This window comes from Oxyura jamaicensis, chromosome 5 (genome assembly GCF_011077185.1).
Source record: "Oxyura jamaicensis isolate SHBP4307 breed ruddy duck chromosome 5, BPBGC_Ojam_1.0, whole genome shotgun sequence".
NCBI lineage: Eukaryota > Metazoa > Chordata > Aves > Anseriformes > Anatidae > Oxyura > Oxyura jamaicensis.
The window spans coordinates 11,360,328-11,378,364 of NC_048897.1; the positions used below are offsets into that span (position 1 = coordinate 11,360,328).

Below are 18,037 nucleotides of genomic sequence, written 5' to 3' on the forward strand. Positions count from 1 at the left end.
GGGGCGAGCCTTCACCGCTGCTGCAGGGGAGGACGGGGGGGGAAGCGGGGCAGTGGCGGGGCGGGCCGGGCCCAAACGCCGGAGGCGGCGGGGGCTGGGGCTGGCCGAGGCCTGCCGGTGGGAAGCGCCCCGGCAGCCCGCCGCCGCTGGGAGGCCGCCCCCAGCTGCGTGAGGGGTGAGGGAGGAGGAGGAGGAAGAGGAGGAAGGCTGTCAGCCTTTCGGGTCTGGGCTGGGGGGGCCGCCGCGTCGCTGCAGCTTCGGCCAGTGTTGCGAGGAGGGGCCGAGGAGGTGAGGCTGCGGCTTGCGGGTGCGTGGGACGGCAGTGAAGGACCGGGCACTGACCCGCGGTGATCGGCAGGGCTCGAGGGGCTGGTTTTGTCTACTAAAAATTATTTTAATTGAGAAGGGGTTGGGAGCAGGGCGGCGGTATTGGAAGCCGGACAGCATGCTGTTGCTGGCGTTTTGGGGTTCCTGGATGTCCATGTGGGGCAACCAGCACGTCTGCACGGCATAACTGGCAAAGAAACGTGTGCAGAGAAGTAAAACCTGTACAGGTGCACGAGTGTGACACTGAGGAACTAGGGAAACAGAAACTGGTACCTTACTTTTATTGACAGTAAGGGTAGGGCTTACTGACATATAGGTGGATGGGGGATGAGAGAGGAGGAGGGGGCAGAAAGATGAGTTCAGCTTGGTGCTTCTGGACACGAACTTTAATATTTTTAGGGGTTCAAATTCACTCTTTGTAATGTGTAATTCTATATATGTATGTTTAAGTTGGGTTAATTTTTAATGGGGTTTGTAGCTGTCACTGTAAATTCTATTGAACTTCTATTGTAATCTTACATGCCAGAAATATTTTTTCCATCTTCAGTAGTAGTCAAGCTGCCTTGTGTGTATTGGTGTTGTGCTATGGGGTGTGTTTCATGGGGGTATGTAATACCCTGAACTCAAGTGTGAAATAACAATTGAGACACAGATGACATTATTTCTGCTTGTGTACTGAAGGAAGCGTGGTTGCTTTTTTTTTTTTTTTTTTTCCTTTTTTTCTTTTTTTGATGGTTTGACCCAAAGAAAAGAAAAGGGGGGGGGGGGGTGGCAGTTTAATGTTAGACTGAGTCTAGTGAGAAATTGAAAACTATCCTTGATTCTTGAACACAGGTTTGGTTATATTGCCAGTAAAATACTGGAGTTATTGACTGGTTTTGTATCCCAGACCGTAAAAAACTTCATTGGTCAATGCAGGATATTGTCTCTTTTAAAATGAGGAACTTCCTGATGAAGCAGCAGGTTAGAAACACCTTCTCACAACAGTATTTTCAGGCTGTGGGGTGTTTGTGCTATTCAGTTCCCACCATTGCACTCCTGTCTGTTTTTAAGGAAGCAGGACTTTGAAAAGAACACGAACTGTATCTACACTAAAAAAGCATGAAATCTCTATGCAGTTACATTTCTCTCTGAGCTGGTCTGGGAGCTTTCCTTGAGGAGCAGACGTTTAAAGTATCTAGGGAATGAGCCATCGCGGTGCTGCCTGTCCGTGACGTGTGCCCTGATGGCGGCCTCTGATCTGCCAAACAAGGCTCCTGCAGAGCCTGCACCTGTGAGGGCTTCTGCTGCTGAATTTCTGCGTCAGTGTATCTCAGTGCAGTGGAAGGCCAGTTGTGGTGCTAAATGACCTAGTACTGTGATGGCCATAATGATCTTCAGGAAAAATATACTTTTCCAAGGTTTCAAGACAGGCTTAGCAAAAATTTCATGTGGTTTAATTTAGTGCCAAGCTAGACTGGACTCAGCATTGACCTGAGTGGAAAACTGGTACCTAAAATCAACTTTTACCTACTGTAAGTCAATATAAAGGTTTAACAAAGAATTTAATATCACAAAACTTCCCTCAATGTGAGAGAAAAACATGTCAGTATATTTGATGTATTTTAGCAGTATTCGATAAATAACATCATCTACAACATTGTCAAGAATGAAGCCGTGTTCAGACATACTGAAGTTATTTATAGGATTTGCGTTACTGTTTGTGCTTTTCTGGTTTTTATGCACTTGTCTTGCTATCACACCAGTTTTCAAACCTGTCACTAGATAAAAACAACACATTGTATGCCTTTTTATACTGACTGAAGTTAGTTACTGCTTTTTGAAGTTTAACCGGTTTGGGGTGGAAAAAAAATCATCTGAGCTCACTTTGTCAGAGTCAGCCTTGCCAGATATGATGTGGGTTTTTTTCTGAACTATTAGAAGCATTTATTAATTATTTATATGCAGTTTGTAAGTTTGCATGAAAAGTAAGTAATGTTAATGCCCTTGTAGTGGAGCAAGTTTAGTTTTTGACCTAAGCTTTCAGCAATGAACCCAACTAGTCAGGAGGTGTGGGTGCTGGGGGAAAAGTGGGCCACAGAGCCTGCTGTGGAGCTCAGGAAATGGCTGGTTTCCATTTCTCAGTAAGTGAACAGAGCTCTCCTATTCTGTTTCCTGGACTAGTTCTTGTCAGGTGGAGACAGAGATTGAAGTGATTATAATAAACATGGAAGCAAATTCTAAGTACATTTTAACACGGTGAATGAGTGTTTTCCAATAGCCATGTCTTCAAAATGTCTTGAATACTTTGCATTGCTAAAAGGGTGATTATATTTCCAGGCACATTTTCCGGGGTATATTTTTTTTTCTCTCATTGTATCAAGCTTTGTCCTCAGAACTTCACAGAAATTATTCAGCATTCCCAGAAGACATTGTCTTGTCCTTTCTTTCACACTTCAGCAAATGCATATTGTGTTGTGATTCTTATCGATGCCACTGTTATGTATGAGGGTTGTGGGTGGTCACATTCTTTGTGTGAATATTTTTTGAAAGAGCAAGCCCAAGACAAGGATTCTGATATATTTCAGTTAGGTTTTTACTGCATTTAAGCTTTACTGCTTATTCAGGTAGTGGGTGAGGTCTCGGAAATTTGGAAATCAAGAGCATTTGATAAGCATTTTGCTAGAGAGCCAGTAGTTTGGAACTGTGCCTATGGGAGTAAACAAGTACTTTGTGTGAGCATCTTTGTTCACAGCCTTTTTGTTTTGCAGCATGGTTGAAAGTAGTTAAGAACCAACAGAAGTGCTCTTTGGGCTGTGTGATATTTGTTCTTTAGCACAGTATCAAATGTTCTGTGAAAATAGGAAAATCTACATGGAATGTGCAATGCAGGAAGATGCAGTTGAATTACATCTTTAGTAAGTACCTGTGTAAATGCTGCCAAATATTCACTGATAGGATAGATACATCGTTTTCCTGGGGCAAATTGCTTCTTCCAGAACAGTTACCCAGTGAGCCTGAAAGAGAGACATCTTGTTTCAGCATCTCTGATGTCGGAATCATGTTTCTAAGCTGAATAATTGCTTACAACATGACTGGCGGTTGTTCCAGTCCGAAATTTTCAGCAGTAATTAGAGAAAACGGATGGTTGTGTAATGATCTGTTATATCTTTTTGCTGTTTGCCCAACTCATTGGTAAGTTTCCTCATTGTTTTCTGCTGTTTTGGATAATCATGTGATGCAAGGGCATACTTATTTTTATTTTAGAAGGAAGAAAACTTGATTTGCGAGTGGAATTTAATCCCTTCATAACACAAGGTGTGCGTTATGAGTATTCAGCTGTGAGATTTAATTTCTGGCACACATCTTTCACGTGGTAGTACACTTAAAATCTGATAATAATATTTACAGTTCTGCTTGATTTAAAAGTCCTAAAATCTTGGACCGCCTTTTTGGCTTCTTTTTCTGTGTGCTCTGGGGTGTGCTTTTGAAATATCTTGTAGCCTTTTCTTGCAAACTGCTGTTGAACATCTCTGTTAGTCCTATCTTCTGTATGCTTGGCCTTACAGTTCCCACTGCTGACCAATATAACAGAGCATTCTAAAATATACTTGCAGAATATCTTTGTCTGACATTGCAAAATATTTTGCAAAGAATGCAAGAATCCTGCCTTCTCATGGCAGGATATTAATTTTGAATGAAAAGCTATCAAGTCTGTTTGATGCCAGGGAGAAACTTCATCCACACTGAGACTGATGACTGCTTAATTCAAGCACGTGTCTGCTTTTAAAGACTAGGCTCTCATTCCGTAACCACTTCATAGTTCTCTTGTTAAAAGGTATAATCGGTTCAGAATACTAATGCTTTTGGGGCTGAAATGCCCTCAACTTGTTTCTATGTTTTCTTTGAAGTTAGTTGAAAGCGAGCAGTGAGAGGGTGCGTGAAATTCTCACCTTTTCTTCTGTTGAGTGAGAGGGCAAGAATGATTAGCCCTGCTGGACGTGTATGGAGAGGTGAATGTATGCTGGGGCACAGCAGGCACCTGCCATCGCTTCACGGGGGAGTGAAAACTGTAGGGCTTGTGGGCCTGGAGAAAGGCACAAGGTAATGCTGAGGAGGACTGTGTGGAGGATCTCCACACAAAGGAGATTGGGTACTATGTTGACAGTTATTTAGCTTTTCTTTCCGAAGATTTGTGAGGCAGTTTCTGTGTGTTTGTCGGTAATAGTTTGTAAGTCAGTAAGTAAACTAAGACAGCTCTCTCTTTCAAGTAGTCATAAGTATCTTTATATGGCAGTTGGATATTCCCACTTGGGTAGCATTTTCAGTGTTTAAAGTCCAAGTTGATATGGGCTGTGATTTTAGTTGCTGGTCTTGTATTTTACTTCAGGTTTAATCTTAGCAAACTATTGCAATTCTGTCACTGTACTTTGTCTCAGTTAGATGGTTTCTGTGTGTGCTGTAACTCCTAGCTAAGTTAGAGCTGAAAATAACTCCATCCCTCAGTCTTTGGCAATCAGACCCCCTTTGGAGTTCCTGTGAGGTTGGTCCTGCACTCTTTGCCTTCACCAGACCTCAGTGCCTGCTCATGTTCTTCCTTTGGCATAAAAGGTCCACCGTAACTATTGGACTTTCACTTCGGGCCATTTTTCATTCAATAATAGCTGAATTTGGCTGGTGCATCAAGGTGGTTTTTGGCCCAGGCAGCAAAAAGGAACCTCCTCCTAAGTTCTCTTGTCAGAAGTAAACCTGAGGGAGTTGGGTAGAAGTTGTGTTTGTGTTTTGAAGACAGCCTAAACAGCTGTGTGCAAGTACTCCTGATAAGCTTAAGCATCGATTGTCTTGTCATACGGTTAGCTCGGCTGCACGGTAACGATCATCCCATTAAACTTGTAAAACAGTGCTGCAGGGGTAAAATTGATCTGAACTGTTAATGACCATAACTAAATGTGCCAGGCTGGAAGACTTTCTCTTAAATACATTGGTTCGATTGTTAAACAGATGATGATAAAGCTTGCCTTTGAAGGGGGGGAAAAAAACAAAACCATGAAGTCAGTTAAAATACCACTTGCATCGCAGTGGGGGTAACTTGAAGCTCATGAGTGTGCTTCATCTGTTTTTCCAGCAGTGTGATGAATATGACACTGATTGCGTAGTCGGCTCAGTGGCAGCTGGTATGAGAATACTGGTAATTATTACTGGTTATTTTTTACTCTTGCTCATACTGTTACTCACTTTTTACTATTAGTCATTGCTGATGATAAGTAACGGTGATCATTTCTTACTAGGATCACGTTCTTTTTACTTCTCAGTTAGAGACAAAAGTGAACGCATGGGTTTATGATCTTTGTTTTAAACTGGATTTAGTGCAGGATTATTATAATACCTGTGAAACAGAAAAAAAAAATACTGAGTTACACAGTACTTAATTTTCTTCACTACATAGTACAGTACACTAGGTCCTTATCCAAGTATTGTGCACAGATAGGTCAGGTTAGTCTGATTTTTGGTAGAGGAGAACTTGTTCTTGGCAAAGAGAGACAAGCATCTTTAACAATTTTAGATCAAATGTGAGAAATTTAAGAAAAATTTGCACGTACATGCTCAATCTGTGTGGTAGTTTCCATTACTGTTGCTGGTCTTCCTTGAAATTATAATTTATAATTTTTTTTTATATTTTTTTTTTGATGAGAGGTTGGTTAGGAGTCTGTTTTATTCCAGACTTTTTTGTTTGTTTGTTTCTGGTTTGTTTGTTTTTATACAGAAACAAAATACAATATGGGCTGGAAGGAAGGGGAAAAGTTCATTACGTTGTCATTACTGTTCATAATTTTTCATCCGTAGTTTATTCATTTCTGTCTTAGACTTGCATATGAAAGGAATACAGTTGTCTGTGGACTACTTCCCTCAGCCTTTAAAACATGAGATTAGCTATCTCAGAACAAGCTTGATACACATAATAAATCGAGTTTGAATTTCAACTTGGTTTCTTTGTTATAACTCTGTAATGGCTGGTGAGCTGCTGGTTCTCATATTTTAAAGCCAGTTGCTAAAGGAAGCTGTTCAGGTGGGTCCTACACTGGTTTGGTCATCTCATCATTTTTTCTCCTTTTTTAAAGACTGCAAGTCCCCTTTTTTCTCTGTGATGTGGTTTATTAGGATCTTTTGAAACTCAGTTGCTTTGCCTCAATTTACCCTATATTCCTTTAAATTTACAGGAAACATTTCATGTAGGTCATTTTCTAAGCTCTTCTGAGCTCTTTTCCATCAGTCCTAAACAAAATTCTGCTTGCCAAATTGCTAGTCAGCAAATGAAAAAATAAATTAGTACTGAGAAGGAGCAACTTCTGCTTTGTCCAGTTCATCGTCATGACTGTTTTGTAGCATAGTTTATGGGTGAAATAAAATGAACCTAGTTCATAGTCCTGTAAGAACCATGCCTTCTGCACTCTTCTCCAGTGTGACCGCAAAACCGCTATGCTGTGGGAGAAATGTGATTCCCTACCTTCTCACCTGTGTTCTCAGAAGTTGTATGGCTGTTTCCTTTTGGTGGTGGTGTTGCTATTCCTTTCTAAGCTGGTGTGCAGGTTTACTGCTCTCTAAAGCATGTTTCAGTAGGTATTTGGGATGTGTTTTTTTGAAGGGAGTGGGGAGTACACAGTTTTGTGCCTAGCTTTGTGGAAGCCAAGTTGGCTTGTTGGCCACAACGGGAAAAGTCAGGTCTGTGATCATTTGCTGCACTGGCAGATCTCCGCTTCTGCAAAACCAAGTCTTTCATAATGAACAATTAGCCTTTGTAATTCAGAAGTGATACAGTCTTTCCTTTGAGAAATGCTAGCATTTCTAACAATGTCAGCAGGCATTCATTACAAAGATCAGCAACTACACTACAACATTTTTTGTTTTAACTTAGATTATGCAAAATCTAACAAAAAAAAAAATCCAGAGTAAATTCAGCAGAACAACACCAACTTTTATCTTTGGCTGCTATTAACAGGATACTTCCTATAAGTTGACAGCATGAGTTGTGAGCAGGATAATTGACAGAATATAGGCTCGTCCCAGGTGGAAGGTGCCTTAGGAGGTCTTTCTGTAACAAGCCCCGAGTCCTTTGGTCTGCTTCCTGTCCCCCTGATGTTACAGCCTGGTGTGCTCTGGACAGGCCGCACTGGATGGTTGGTTAGGAGAGCTTTGAGCAGTGCTGCAAACCTGCAGCTACTTTCCTTCGTGGGCTTGTTTAGCTGTTAACTTGCTGTGCAATTCCAACAAGGGTAAACTGTTGTATGGAGAAAGAAGTGAAAATGTTCGTGATCATTTCAGTTTGTGCTTTGACCATACAGCACCACCTGTTTCTGAACTACCGCTGAGGAAGGAAAAAATGAACAGGAAATCTTTGGGCTTTATATATTACAAATAAAGATTTTTAGGAAAGAATTTTAAATTACTTGGAAATTCACATGTGAATTCAAACTGTTTTCAACTTTCAAGACTGACTGAAAAGTAGTTACTTTTAAAATATCATGCAAGCTCTGTTTTGTGTCCTGCCAGACTAAATTTGAGTTAGATAAGATTTAAAAGGAAGGGTTTCTGACCACGGATTCCAGTATTAAAATTATTTTTGGAAGGTAGGAGAATTCTCATGTCTTGTTGTATCCATAGTATTCTGCGTGGCTTTCTCAGAACAGTTGAATCACCTTTGCCATCACTGCTGGTTGTTGATCTAGATATGAATGCTGTTGTTATTAATATAATTCCAGGTTAATATAATATTTTACACCTGTGGCATTTCTTTTAGATGTATTAGAGTAATGTAGGGCTTTTGAAGACATTGGGATGATCTTTGTATAAAATTATTATGGTATTATGCTCTCTGAGCTTACTTTTTTGTGTGTGTTTTTAGTTAGCAAAACAGAAATAGATGGTTTCAGTAGTGGAATGAATCCAATTGTATGGTGAATATGGTAGGTCTGCCAACTTCAGATGTGAAATATACAGAGTTAATATCTGTGGAGTTCCATTTCAGTGTCTTTTGGTGAGCCATTAAATAAAAATTGTCAGTATGTAAGTATTGGAATTCTTGTTTTCTGTAGAACAGACACTTATATCTCATGTGCTTTTTGAAGTTGATCTTTTGTTTCTTTTTCTAGGAAAGAGTTCTTGACATCTTTTAACTGAGAACCTGGAGTAGAGAGAGAGTTTTTACAATGAGAAGGAATTATCTACTAGGTAAGTTAGGGGCCAGTGTCTGACAATGGTCCGTGATCTTTTCAGCTGGGGGAAGAAAGCTGAATTGTAATTCTCATCTCTGCATGTATGTTGGCACAGTTATTGGTGCGGTAGTTTGATTTAGAGATACTAGGCACTGGGTGAGAAAAGAGGATGCTGTGTGACCTGCACTTGTAATTTCCATGCTGAGCAGTCAGGAAACTCTGCTCAAATGTTTAATGAAATACGTAATCCTACAGATTTTGTATGTTGTAAAAATGTGAAGATGAAGTTAAGTTCTGTGAGTGAGTGTTCTAGGAGTGTGGTAACGAGTAAATTGTTAACATCTAGGTACCTAGGCAGTTTAAATATATATAAGTATAATAATCAGCTATGTACATTTATCTGTACTTGTTTTATAGCATGTTGCCTGGTATTTCAGGTAAATTTAAAATGGAAATTCATTGCAGAAAAATAGATGTGCTAGTTTCCTTTGTGAGCAAATTTTATATAAAAATGTGTAGAAGGTAATAAAGGTAACCTTCTGCTGTGCCTGTGATGTAAACCTGAGAGCTGAATTATTTAGCATTGCTTTGTATTGCCCACTGACTGTTTGATAGATCATTTTACACTATAATATTGTTAATGCATTGGGAAAAATGTGTGTTCAGCAGTCTCAGTGACCTCTAGAAAGGATAATTTGTTTGGGAGTTCACAATATGATTGACATTTTACCAGAATCTCCTTGGCTATTTTTGTTTACAAAGCCTGTGGAATATTGTATTTTGTAGTTTGAGGCTGCATGGCGTTTAAGCTGGGGGGGGGGAAGTATCATTAAAGTATTTTTCATCTTGATTTGCTTCTAGCTGTGACTACCCGCAGTGCGGGAATTACTAAAATAGTCTGAGATAAGTAAAAATCTAGCAACTTCAATGGGATTTGTTCTAGAAATATCCATTTTTCACTTTCTTAAAAAGAAAAGGGGGGGAGTAGTACAGGTTTGTTTTTGTTTTTTCTTTATACCTTGCTTGGCACTACGAATAGATAGTGTTTGAATATGATGCTAACATTGGTGTTGGTGGACATAATTAACATGTGTTCTTCGGTGGAGGTTGCTTCCCTTGCTGCACTTACTTTGAGGTAATAAAACCCATTGTGTTTGAGGCCAAGTGATCATTATTTTCAAGTACATGCTTGAGCAGATGCTAGAAAACCTCACTTAATGCAAAGCACAATGAATTAAAAATAGTAGTTCAGTAAGAACCCCTCTGATGTAGTCTGAACTACATTTAACTGCCATGTTACCAATTTGGGCTGGGGCAATCCCAGACAGGAGTACAGACTGGGAGAAGAACTCATTGAGAGCAGCCCTGCAGAGAAGGACTTTGGGGTTCTGGTGGATGAAAAGCTCGCATCCTGGGCTGCATCAACAGAGGGGTGGCCAGCAGGTCAAGGGAGGTGATTGTCCCCCTCTGCTCTGCCCTTGTGAGGCCCCACTTAGAGTGCTACATCCAGGTCTGGGGCACCCAGCACAGGAAGAAGGACATGGGGCTGTTAGAACGGGTCCGGAGGAGGGCCACAAAGATGGTCAGAGGGCTGGAGCACCTCTCCTATGGAGAAAGACTGAGAGAGCTGGGGATGTTCGGTCTCAGAAGTGAAGGCTCCAGGGTGACCTTATTGTAGCTTTTTGAACTTTAAGGGGTCTTATAAAAAAGATGGAGAAGGACTTTTTGGTCAGCCAGATAATGACAGGACAAGGGAGAATGGTTTTAAACTAAAAGAGGGAAGATTTAGATTAGAGATTAGGAGGAAATATTCACCCAGAGGGTGGTGAGGCACTAGAACAGGTTGCCCAGAAAGTTTGTGGATGCCCCATCCCTGGAGGTGTTAAAGGCCAGGTTAGGTGAGGTCATGGGCAACCTGATCTAGCGGGTGGTGTCCCTGCCTATGGCAGGGGGGTTGGAACTAGATGATCTTTAAGGTCCCTTCCAACCCAAGCTGTTCTATGATTCTGTGATTATATCAGTACTGGTTTTGCCTATTTCCCAAAACATTAAATATTACTAAAGCCATCTGAACAAAACTACTGTAATGTTCTTGGAACTTCTAACTTTTCCTTTCAAAAATAAATTTTTGATTATATAATTGCCGATATCTAGAAACATTTTTCTTTTTCTGTTTAGGTGTTCAAACTTGTGACACAATCATCAGATATTAATGGGGAAGAAAACCTGATAAAAACAGTTCTGGCAGTTTGTTTTGCTTTTATTTTGTGGTTTTTGAGGAGAGATTTGAGGAAAATTTCAAGGAATGGAGTTAGCTCACAGTTTACTACTCAATGAAGAAGAGTATAACCAGCTTGGTGGATATCAAAAATCGGAGTTCATTTTCGAATGGTTACGGTTTTTGGAAAAACTTTTACCAGTGACTAGCAGAGTAAGTATAATGACACTTGAGAAGAAGAGCGTGTTACAGAGCTATTTTTCTCTGTCTTGTTTGTTATTTTCTTTAAAAACAAACAGCAGTATTCCATTTCTTTTGCTTCATGTCTTTTACTTACACATAATGAAAGTACGTTCACCGATAGCAGCAACTTCCTCAAGCCTTCAAGTGAGAGAGATTGTGCAACAAAAGAAATTTGGGAAATAAGTGTTCTTTTTAAAACAAAACAAACAAACAAACACCTTGGGTTATGAATGCAAGATTTTGCAACACTATGATGAATAAGAACAGTCATGCTTCCACCTACAATGGCACAATTATTTGATACCTCTCCAGCAAGCAGGAATCTAACATCTTTCCCTTTGTTTTTCTTTTCCTAATCAAATCATCGAGCCAGCTCTTCAATTATTTGATTCATTGTTTTGTGTATATTAAGTAGGGTATGTGAATATTTAAAACAATCTAGATAATGTTACTAACAGTGAGATATTTTAACACAAATAATTTAAATAGAACACATTGTCAGCCTCTCTTTATTTTTAAGGGGTATTTGGAAAAAAAATGGGCTAAGACTAAAGTACCTGATTATTTTAAGAGATGTGCCTTCCTTTCTAATGCTCAACTTCTTGAAACTCTGGTAAAGTTCTTTATTACTTTAATTACCTTGAATATTTACCTTGTGCTGTCTTCCTTTAAAAGAAAACATAAAAGTAGCAAAAAATGGCAATTTTATTTTAGCAAGATTTAGCAATAATCCCAATTGCCATAGGGAAAATGAAATGCTACTAGAAAATTGTGTTTTGAAAAATATTCACATTTTTGAGATAGCTTTTCTTTACATAGAAAGATGCAAAGAAATGCTCATTTTTAACCAAGAATGTCATAGTATCAGAATAGTAATAATGGAAAAGTGAAGAGAATTGGCATTAATTAACCTGTTAACCTTTAAATTTAACTGAAAGTTAACTGCTTACTGATTTTATTTCCAGGCTGATATTAGGGAAAACCAGAAGAAGCTGGTTGAACAATTGACAACTTTATTAAACAGTGCACCAGGACCTCCTACTAGGCGACTAGTTGCCAAGAATTTAGCTGTACTTTATAGCACTGGAGACACTTTCTCTGTTTACCAAACAATTGAAAAATGCAATGAACTCATTCGGAGTAAAGATGATTCACCAAGTTATCTACCTACAAAACTGTAAGTATTTTTTTTTTAACCCCGAAAATTACAACAGAGACAGATGTACATGATGGGAGATGAATGTAGGGGAGTGCGTGTTCCCTCATTTCTTCCAGTTGGTCACTACAAGCATTTTACCATATGACACACAGAATCTTGGAGGCTCCCTGTTTAAAAATCATTATTGTGGGTGTGCCCAAATCTGTATATATATATATATATATTTTTTTTTTTTCCTCAAAAAGTCTCTGAACTTTTAAGGCTGAGTACTACAAAGAGGAACTGAGTTCATCTGAAACCTGAAAGCAAATTCAGATTACTTCCTTCCCTCTAGGCATTGTAATAATTTTATCTTGGTCATTTAATATACACTATCTTCAGGGCAAAGTTGTGAATGGTTAAGTATTTGTCTAGCACTTTATTTATCCCTTTGTGTCTTCACTGGGAAGTTTTGGATAAGTGCAACTGCATGTTATGAATAAACTCAGGTCAGTACTTTACAACATAAATCACCCATGAGTTCAGAAACTCCTAAGAGTTTAATGAAAAATATATTTTTCATCCTTATTTAAAAGTTTTTTTTCATGATTTGCATAAATACAGTGTAAAAATCAATCACATCAAAACTCATTAAAATCATATTACTTTTGAGGTATTGAACAAAATGGTAATTTGGTGGCTGATAGGAATCAGCATAGACTGAACATGTTAGAGCAAAATGTGACTTACCATGATGTTGAGTATTTACTGGATCCACTGGAAGGAAACACCTTAAGTGATTTGAAAGCTAAGCTGAATTAATTTATTTAGGAATATAGGCATGCTAACTCTGTATACATATGCTGTTATTGAAAACTATAAATGACCACAGCATACTTCAAGGTAATAAGGTAAACTAAGGATGGTTTATGCTTTATGCTTTTGTTGAGCGAGGAGACACAGACAGCTTGCAATACATGTTGCTATATGGAAGAAACCATGCTCTACAGCAAGTCAGACAAACACTGCTTTTTACAAAAGAGATGAAGAAAGTTTTTAATACGTAGCTTATTTTAACATTAGTAAAAGAAAAGAATTTACCTGACATGATAAATCTGAGTTTGCTGCCACAGGATGGATAGATAAAGAAAGAATGTGGTAGTATTAAATGTTGTATATGTGCAGCAGGAACGAAAAGGATAGAAGACAGTTGGTGATCTCCATCCAGGCAATTGAAAATCAGGCCAGAGAGAATAGCAGCAATGGATAACAGAGTATATGAGTGAGCAGGTATTCTAAAAACAAGAAGAAGGCTGAGAAGAGCAATAAAACAGATGAATACAACTCCAGGTACAAAATACAGTTATTGAGCAAATCTATCAAATTGGATGTAGTTAGTCATTTACAAACATTTCAGGTGTTTCTAAATGTCTAAAGATGAGCCAACAGAACAGAACCAACATGAGCTGCTCTTGCAGGATGTGAAAGCAAACCCTAAGGTACAGAAATACTATTAATACTATGTGTGAAACATTGTATATCTTTCATTGTAATCAAGAAAATTAAAGGTGGCAGCAAGGCAGAAATGACAAAGACAGAAATGAGGGAGAACCAGAGTCAGAAGGCAGAAAAGTAGCTGGGAGAGAAAGAGGGAAGAGGCAATGTTCAGAATCCTGATGGGCATGAAAACATTGGTGAGGAGACTGAATGTGGAGAAAAATGCACCAGTAAAACGTGACTTACTTCAATATGAGTGTGAAAAGGAGATCTCTTACAGCACTAGCAGCGAGACAAAAGCCTACAGAAAAATAATTGAAACTGCAGAACTCTTTATTGAATAAAAACTTTAATCTTGTGCTGTGACTAAAGGGATTACTTGGAGTTCAGTGAGGGAAGGCTTTTTTATTTTTATGTTATTTTATTTTATTATTTGTTTTTTAATCTTGATTAAAGTTGTATCTTTGCTTGCCATCTGTCCTTGTCATTTAGCATACATTCGCATGTCGTCCGGTAGCAATCTTTGTTAGCATATGTTGATTCACCTGGAGATTCCTTTAAGCAGATTTTCTAGTGATTTTTTTTTTTTTTTTAATCTCATAATTTACCATTTTTCTTCTTTAATATGGGTGGAAGATAGAAATATTTTAGGCAAGCATGTTTAAAAGAATGTGGCACTCATCTAAAGTGGAGTGTGATGTAAATTCTGCATCAGGTCAGACAAATAGGTCATTTAGTGTGACTACAGCTTACTATTTTACTTTAAATTACAAAGTTCTAAAAATATCCGCTAGGGTTGTCTTTAAATCGCGAGTATTTTAAAAGCATTTGGCTGGTCAGAAAACCTTCATAGTTGTTGCTAGAAACGTGTGGAAAAAAAATTAGACAAGTAGAGTTATGATTCTAGAAGGCAGTCAGAAGAGCTTTCTAAATTCCATGCTTCCAGCTTTTATAGCAAGTTAAATATTGATGTACAGAAATAGGTCGATTATCATTTTTAGGTGACTAGATGATACTTGTCAACAAAGTGTGCCAAGTTGTTGCTAAATATTACTATTTGATACTGATGGATCCTTCCATCAGCAAATGGTGGTACTACCAACCACATGAGAATGTTTCCAGGTCATTCCATGATGTAGTAAGGTAGTCCTGGGGATATTTCTGTTTGTCTGTGTTTGTTAAATATTCATTCCTTGGCTGACAGTTTGAAATATTTATTGTTTAGTCTTAAAACTAGTTAAAGAGGATATCTGTCACCATCACGTGCTCAATGTAGTAGTAAGATGTTGCAGTTGTAATTTTATACCCAACCACACAATGAAAAAAATTAAAATCCAAACCATTGGTGTGCTGGATAAAAGTAATAATGAAAAGTGTTGCTTTAACTAAAATATGATTTTTATTTGATAAGAGATAAAGATCACTTTTATTTTTCTTACTGTGTTTTGTCATTTTAAGGAGTTACAGTTAATATTCAATTCATTTTTCTAATTAAGAATGTGTTCAGTATGGGATTTTAAAACTGCTTACATAACACTCAAATTCAATTGGGGTGTCAGGAGAGTACAGTTTTCCTGAAGGTGATGCTGGGCATTGTCACTGCCTATTAAGTAAGTCTGACCAAAGAGCAGAAAGCTGAGTAAAGATACCATTTATTTTTTCCTTTTATTCATCAGATAAATTTGTTTAGTTATAGATACATCAGTACAAAACCAAACTGTGTGCCTTAATCATTTAAAGGAAAGCATTATTTAATTAAGCAACTCTTTTTACTTCCTATCTATTTCTCAAAATTTAGCACTTTTTGCATTTGCTAAAGGAAAGTCCTATGAGCACACAGACTCCAGCTGTCAAGTATTTCACCTGGAAACTAAGTTCAGCATCTGTGTATAGTGAAAAGAACATGGGTTTAGACTTTTATTTCCTCCAGGGCGTTTCCTCATTATGTGTTGTTATACTTACATGCCAGAATTTTAAGTACTAGACCATTTGCAGTGTGCTCCTGATGATTGTGTTGCAAATAAACCAATCCCTGTCTACTTCTGTCAGCATCTGTTGTAGCACAGTGACACAGACTGCAGGATGCAGGGAATTCTTTGTTAAAAATTCATTTGTAAGGCTTAAAGGTGGATATGAAAAATATATTCCAATTGTAAAACTTATTGGAGGTTTGTATTACCATAATTTGTTATTCAAGTTACCTTCCCAGCCCCTGTATCCTCAGTTCTTCTGGAGCGTGTGTGCGTGCCCCACTCAGACCACTTTTTTTTTCCTTTTTTTTTTTTTTTTTTATTTTCCCTTTTGATAACCTGCTTACACCTTTGGAACATTGTATTTAGTTATTTTGTTATTTGCCCACTGATTATGTTAGTCGTCTTAATCCCGTTCATCTATTGTTGCATCCATTTTCACGCGTTTTTGGATTTGCTTTTGTTTTAGTGCTGCGGTGGTATGCTTGGGCTATTTATACAAAAAATTGGGAAGAATTTTGGGAAACAGTTTTACTGACACCGTTGGGAATGTGCTTAAAGCAATGAAGAATGCAGAGGTATTGGAACAGCATGTTTAAAAAATGATTGGAAAAATAATAGGATGTTTGCTCTTGGTAAATGGACCAATGAATAGGAGAAATTGCATGATAACAATGTATGAAATGGAAAAAAAATGTTGAAAGTTATAGGTTAAAAATGAAAGTCTAAATTCTGAAGTTACTAATGGATTATGACCATAAAAGGACAGAGTGTAGTTATTCTGCTTTCATGAAAGAACTTGATCATCTAGAAAATTTAATTGCCTTTACTAATGAGAATGTTTTTGCTCCAGCTTGTACTTCATATTTTGAGTATTAAACTGCCTGTATTTTTCCACAGAATGCAGAATTTTTATCTTCACTTGGTTATAGTGCTTTAGAACAAGTTTTCTCTTTAACTCAATTCACCCGAAACAGATCTCTAACAGTAAAAAATATAAATAAATAAGAAGGACTCAGACCATTGTTTACCTGTATTAGTTATGAGCATTTTTTTTTATTTCCAAGAAGCATAGGATTACAGAACTCTAACACTTCTTCTTTTTAATTTTTCAGTCTCAAGGTCGTTATGAAATCATGCTTAGTTTACAAAATATATTGAAGGGTTTAGGAGCTGCTGCTATCCCCTGTCATAGAGATATTTACAAAGCTGCCCGATCATGTTTGACAGATCGATCTATGGCAGTCCGCTGTGCTGCTGCAAAGGTAAAGTGCATTAATAACTCTCTATTTAGTATGCTCCCTAAATAAAATTCTGTTTTAATGGATGACAGACACAGCAGTAAATACTTCGTTTGCATGTCTATATTTCTTTGACATTGTCTTGGCAGAAAAAAAAATCAAGTATTTTTTACTGTGAAGTAACATGCTTATTTTGTTAGGGAGAACTATGTTGTCTTATGTTGCAAGATAAAATCTGTACCGAGTGCTTTTCCACATCAAAATGTTGACGTTAAGCATTTTTACTTCCCTTTTTTTGTCTAGTGTCTTCTTGAACTTCAGAATGAAGCAGTATTTATGTGGAGTACAGACCTGGATAGTGTTGTGACCTTGTGTTTTAAATCCTTTGAAGGTTCCAATTATGATGTACGGTTAGCAGTTTCAAAACTTTTAGGCACAATTTTGGCTAGAGCTTTAACATCTAAGCAGACACCAGGTGAAGTATGTACTTTGCTGATTCCTCATCTGTAAGAATAAATAAATAAATAAAAATTTGATCAGAAACTCTGAAGTTCTGAAACCTAAATTAAAATCACAATGTAAACTTCATCTGTCTCTTCATATTTGTGCTTTGGTCTTTTTTTGTAACGTTTCTTCTCATGTAGTGCTATGCTTTTAGTTTTGTTACCTCATATATGTGTGTGTGTATGTATATATATATACACACACACTCACTAGCGGTTCATGAAGTAGTCAACAAGGAAAAATATTTGGCAGAACTAATTTCCTCTGTTACACGATTATTATTGTATGTAGAGAACTCAGCAGCCTCAGGAATTTAAAGGAAAGATTAATTTTAGCAATGTAAAAACCACTAAGATGTGAGGGAATATCTGCCTGTCAAACTGAGCAGTTGAGGATATCTTTTCAAGCTGTTTTTCCAAAATCATCAGTACCGTAACTGGATTGTATAGTACTACAAACATGATCTGAAGCAGGAATGAGCATGCTGTTCTGTTAATAGAGCTTGTAACAGTTTTTGCTGTCAAACTGAAGATTCCTGGCACAGAGTTAAACCATCTCAAATCTTGTTATTCAAACTGGAACTTTTTAGTCCAATCTTAAGAGCCCAAAATTAAATACTGAACTGTAATATAAGTGAAATGTAACATGATGCAGACTTAGTGTGAGTGTGATTCTGCTTTTAAAGGCATCAATGCAATAAGCACCAAATG

General features: G+C 37.8%; 1 protein-coding gene across 6 annotated transcripts in view; it reads left to right on the top strand.

The window, feature by feature from the left end:
* The window catches only part of HEATR5A (HEAT repeat containing 5A), a 64,137-nt gene that overhangs the window by 135 nt on the left and 45,965 nt on the right, over positions 1 to 18,037 (top strand). For 5 of the 6 annotated variants that reach the window (XM_035327721.1, XM_035327725.1, XM_035327723.1 and 2 more), the window contains exons 2-7: positions 8,454 to 8,532; positions 10,695 to 10,947; positions 11,943 to 12,154; positions 16,052 to 16,160; positions 16,698 to 16,847; positions 17,127 to 17,298. In XM_035327721.1, the coding sequence (XP_035183612.1) occupies positions 10,822 to 10,947; positions 11,943 to 12,154; positions 16,052 to 16,160; positions 16,698 to 16,847; positions 17,127 to 17,298 (769 nt within the window). In that variant the 5' untranslated portion in view covers positions 8,454 to 8,532; positions 10,695 to 10,821. Of the gene's footprint in view, positions 1 to 161; positions 289 to 8,453; positions 8,533 to 10,694; positions 10,948 to 11,942; positions 12,155 to 16,051; positions 16,161 to 16,697; positions 16,848 to 17,126; positions 17,299 to 18,037 lie in introns of those variants that run through there. The other variant, XM_035327722.1, reaches the window with a different exon arrangement.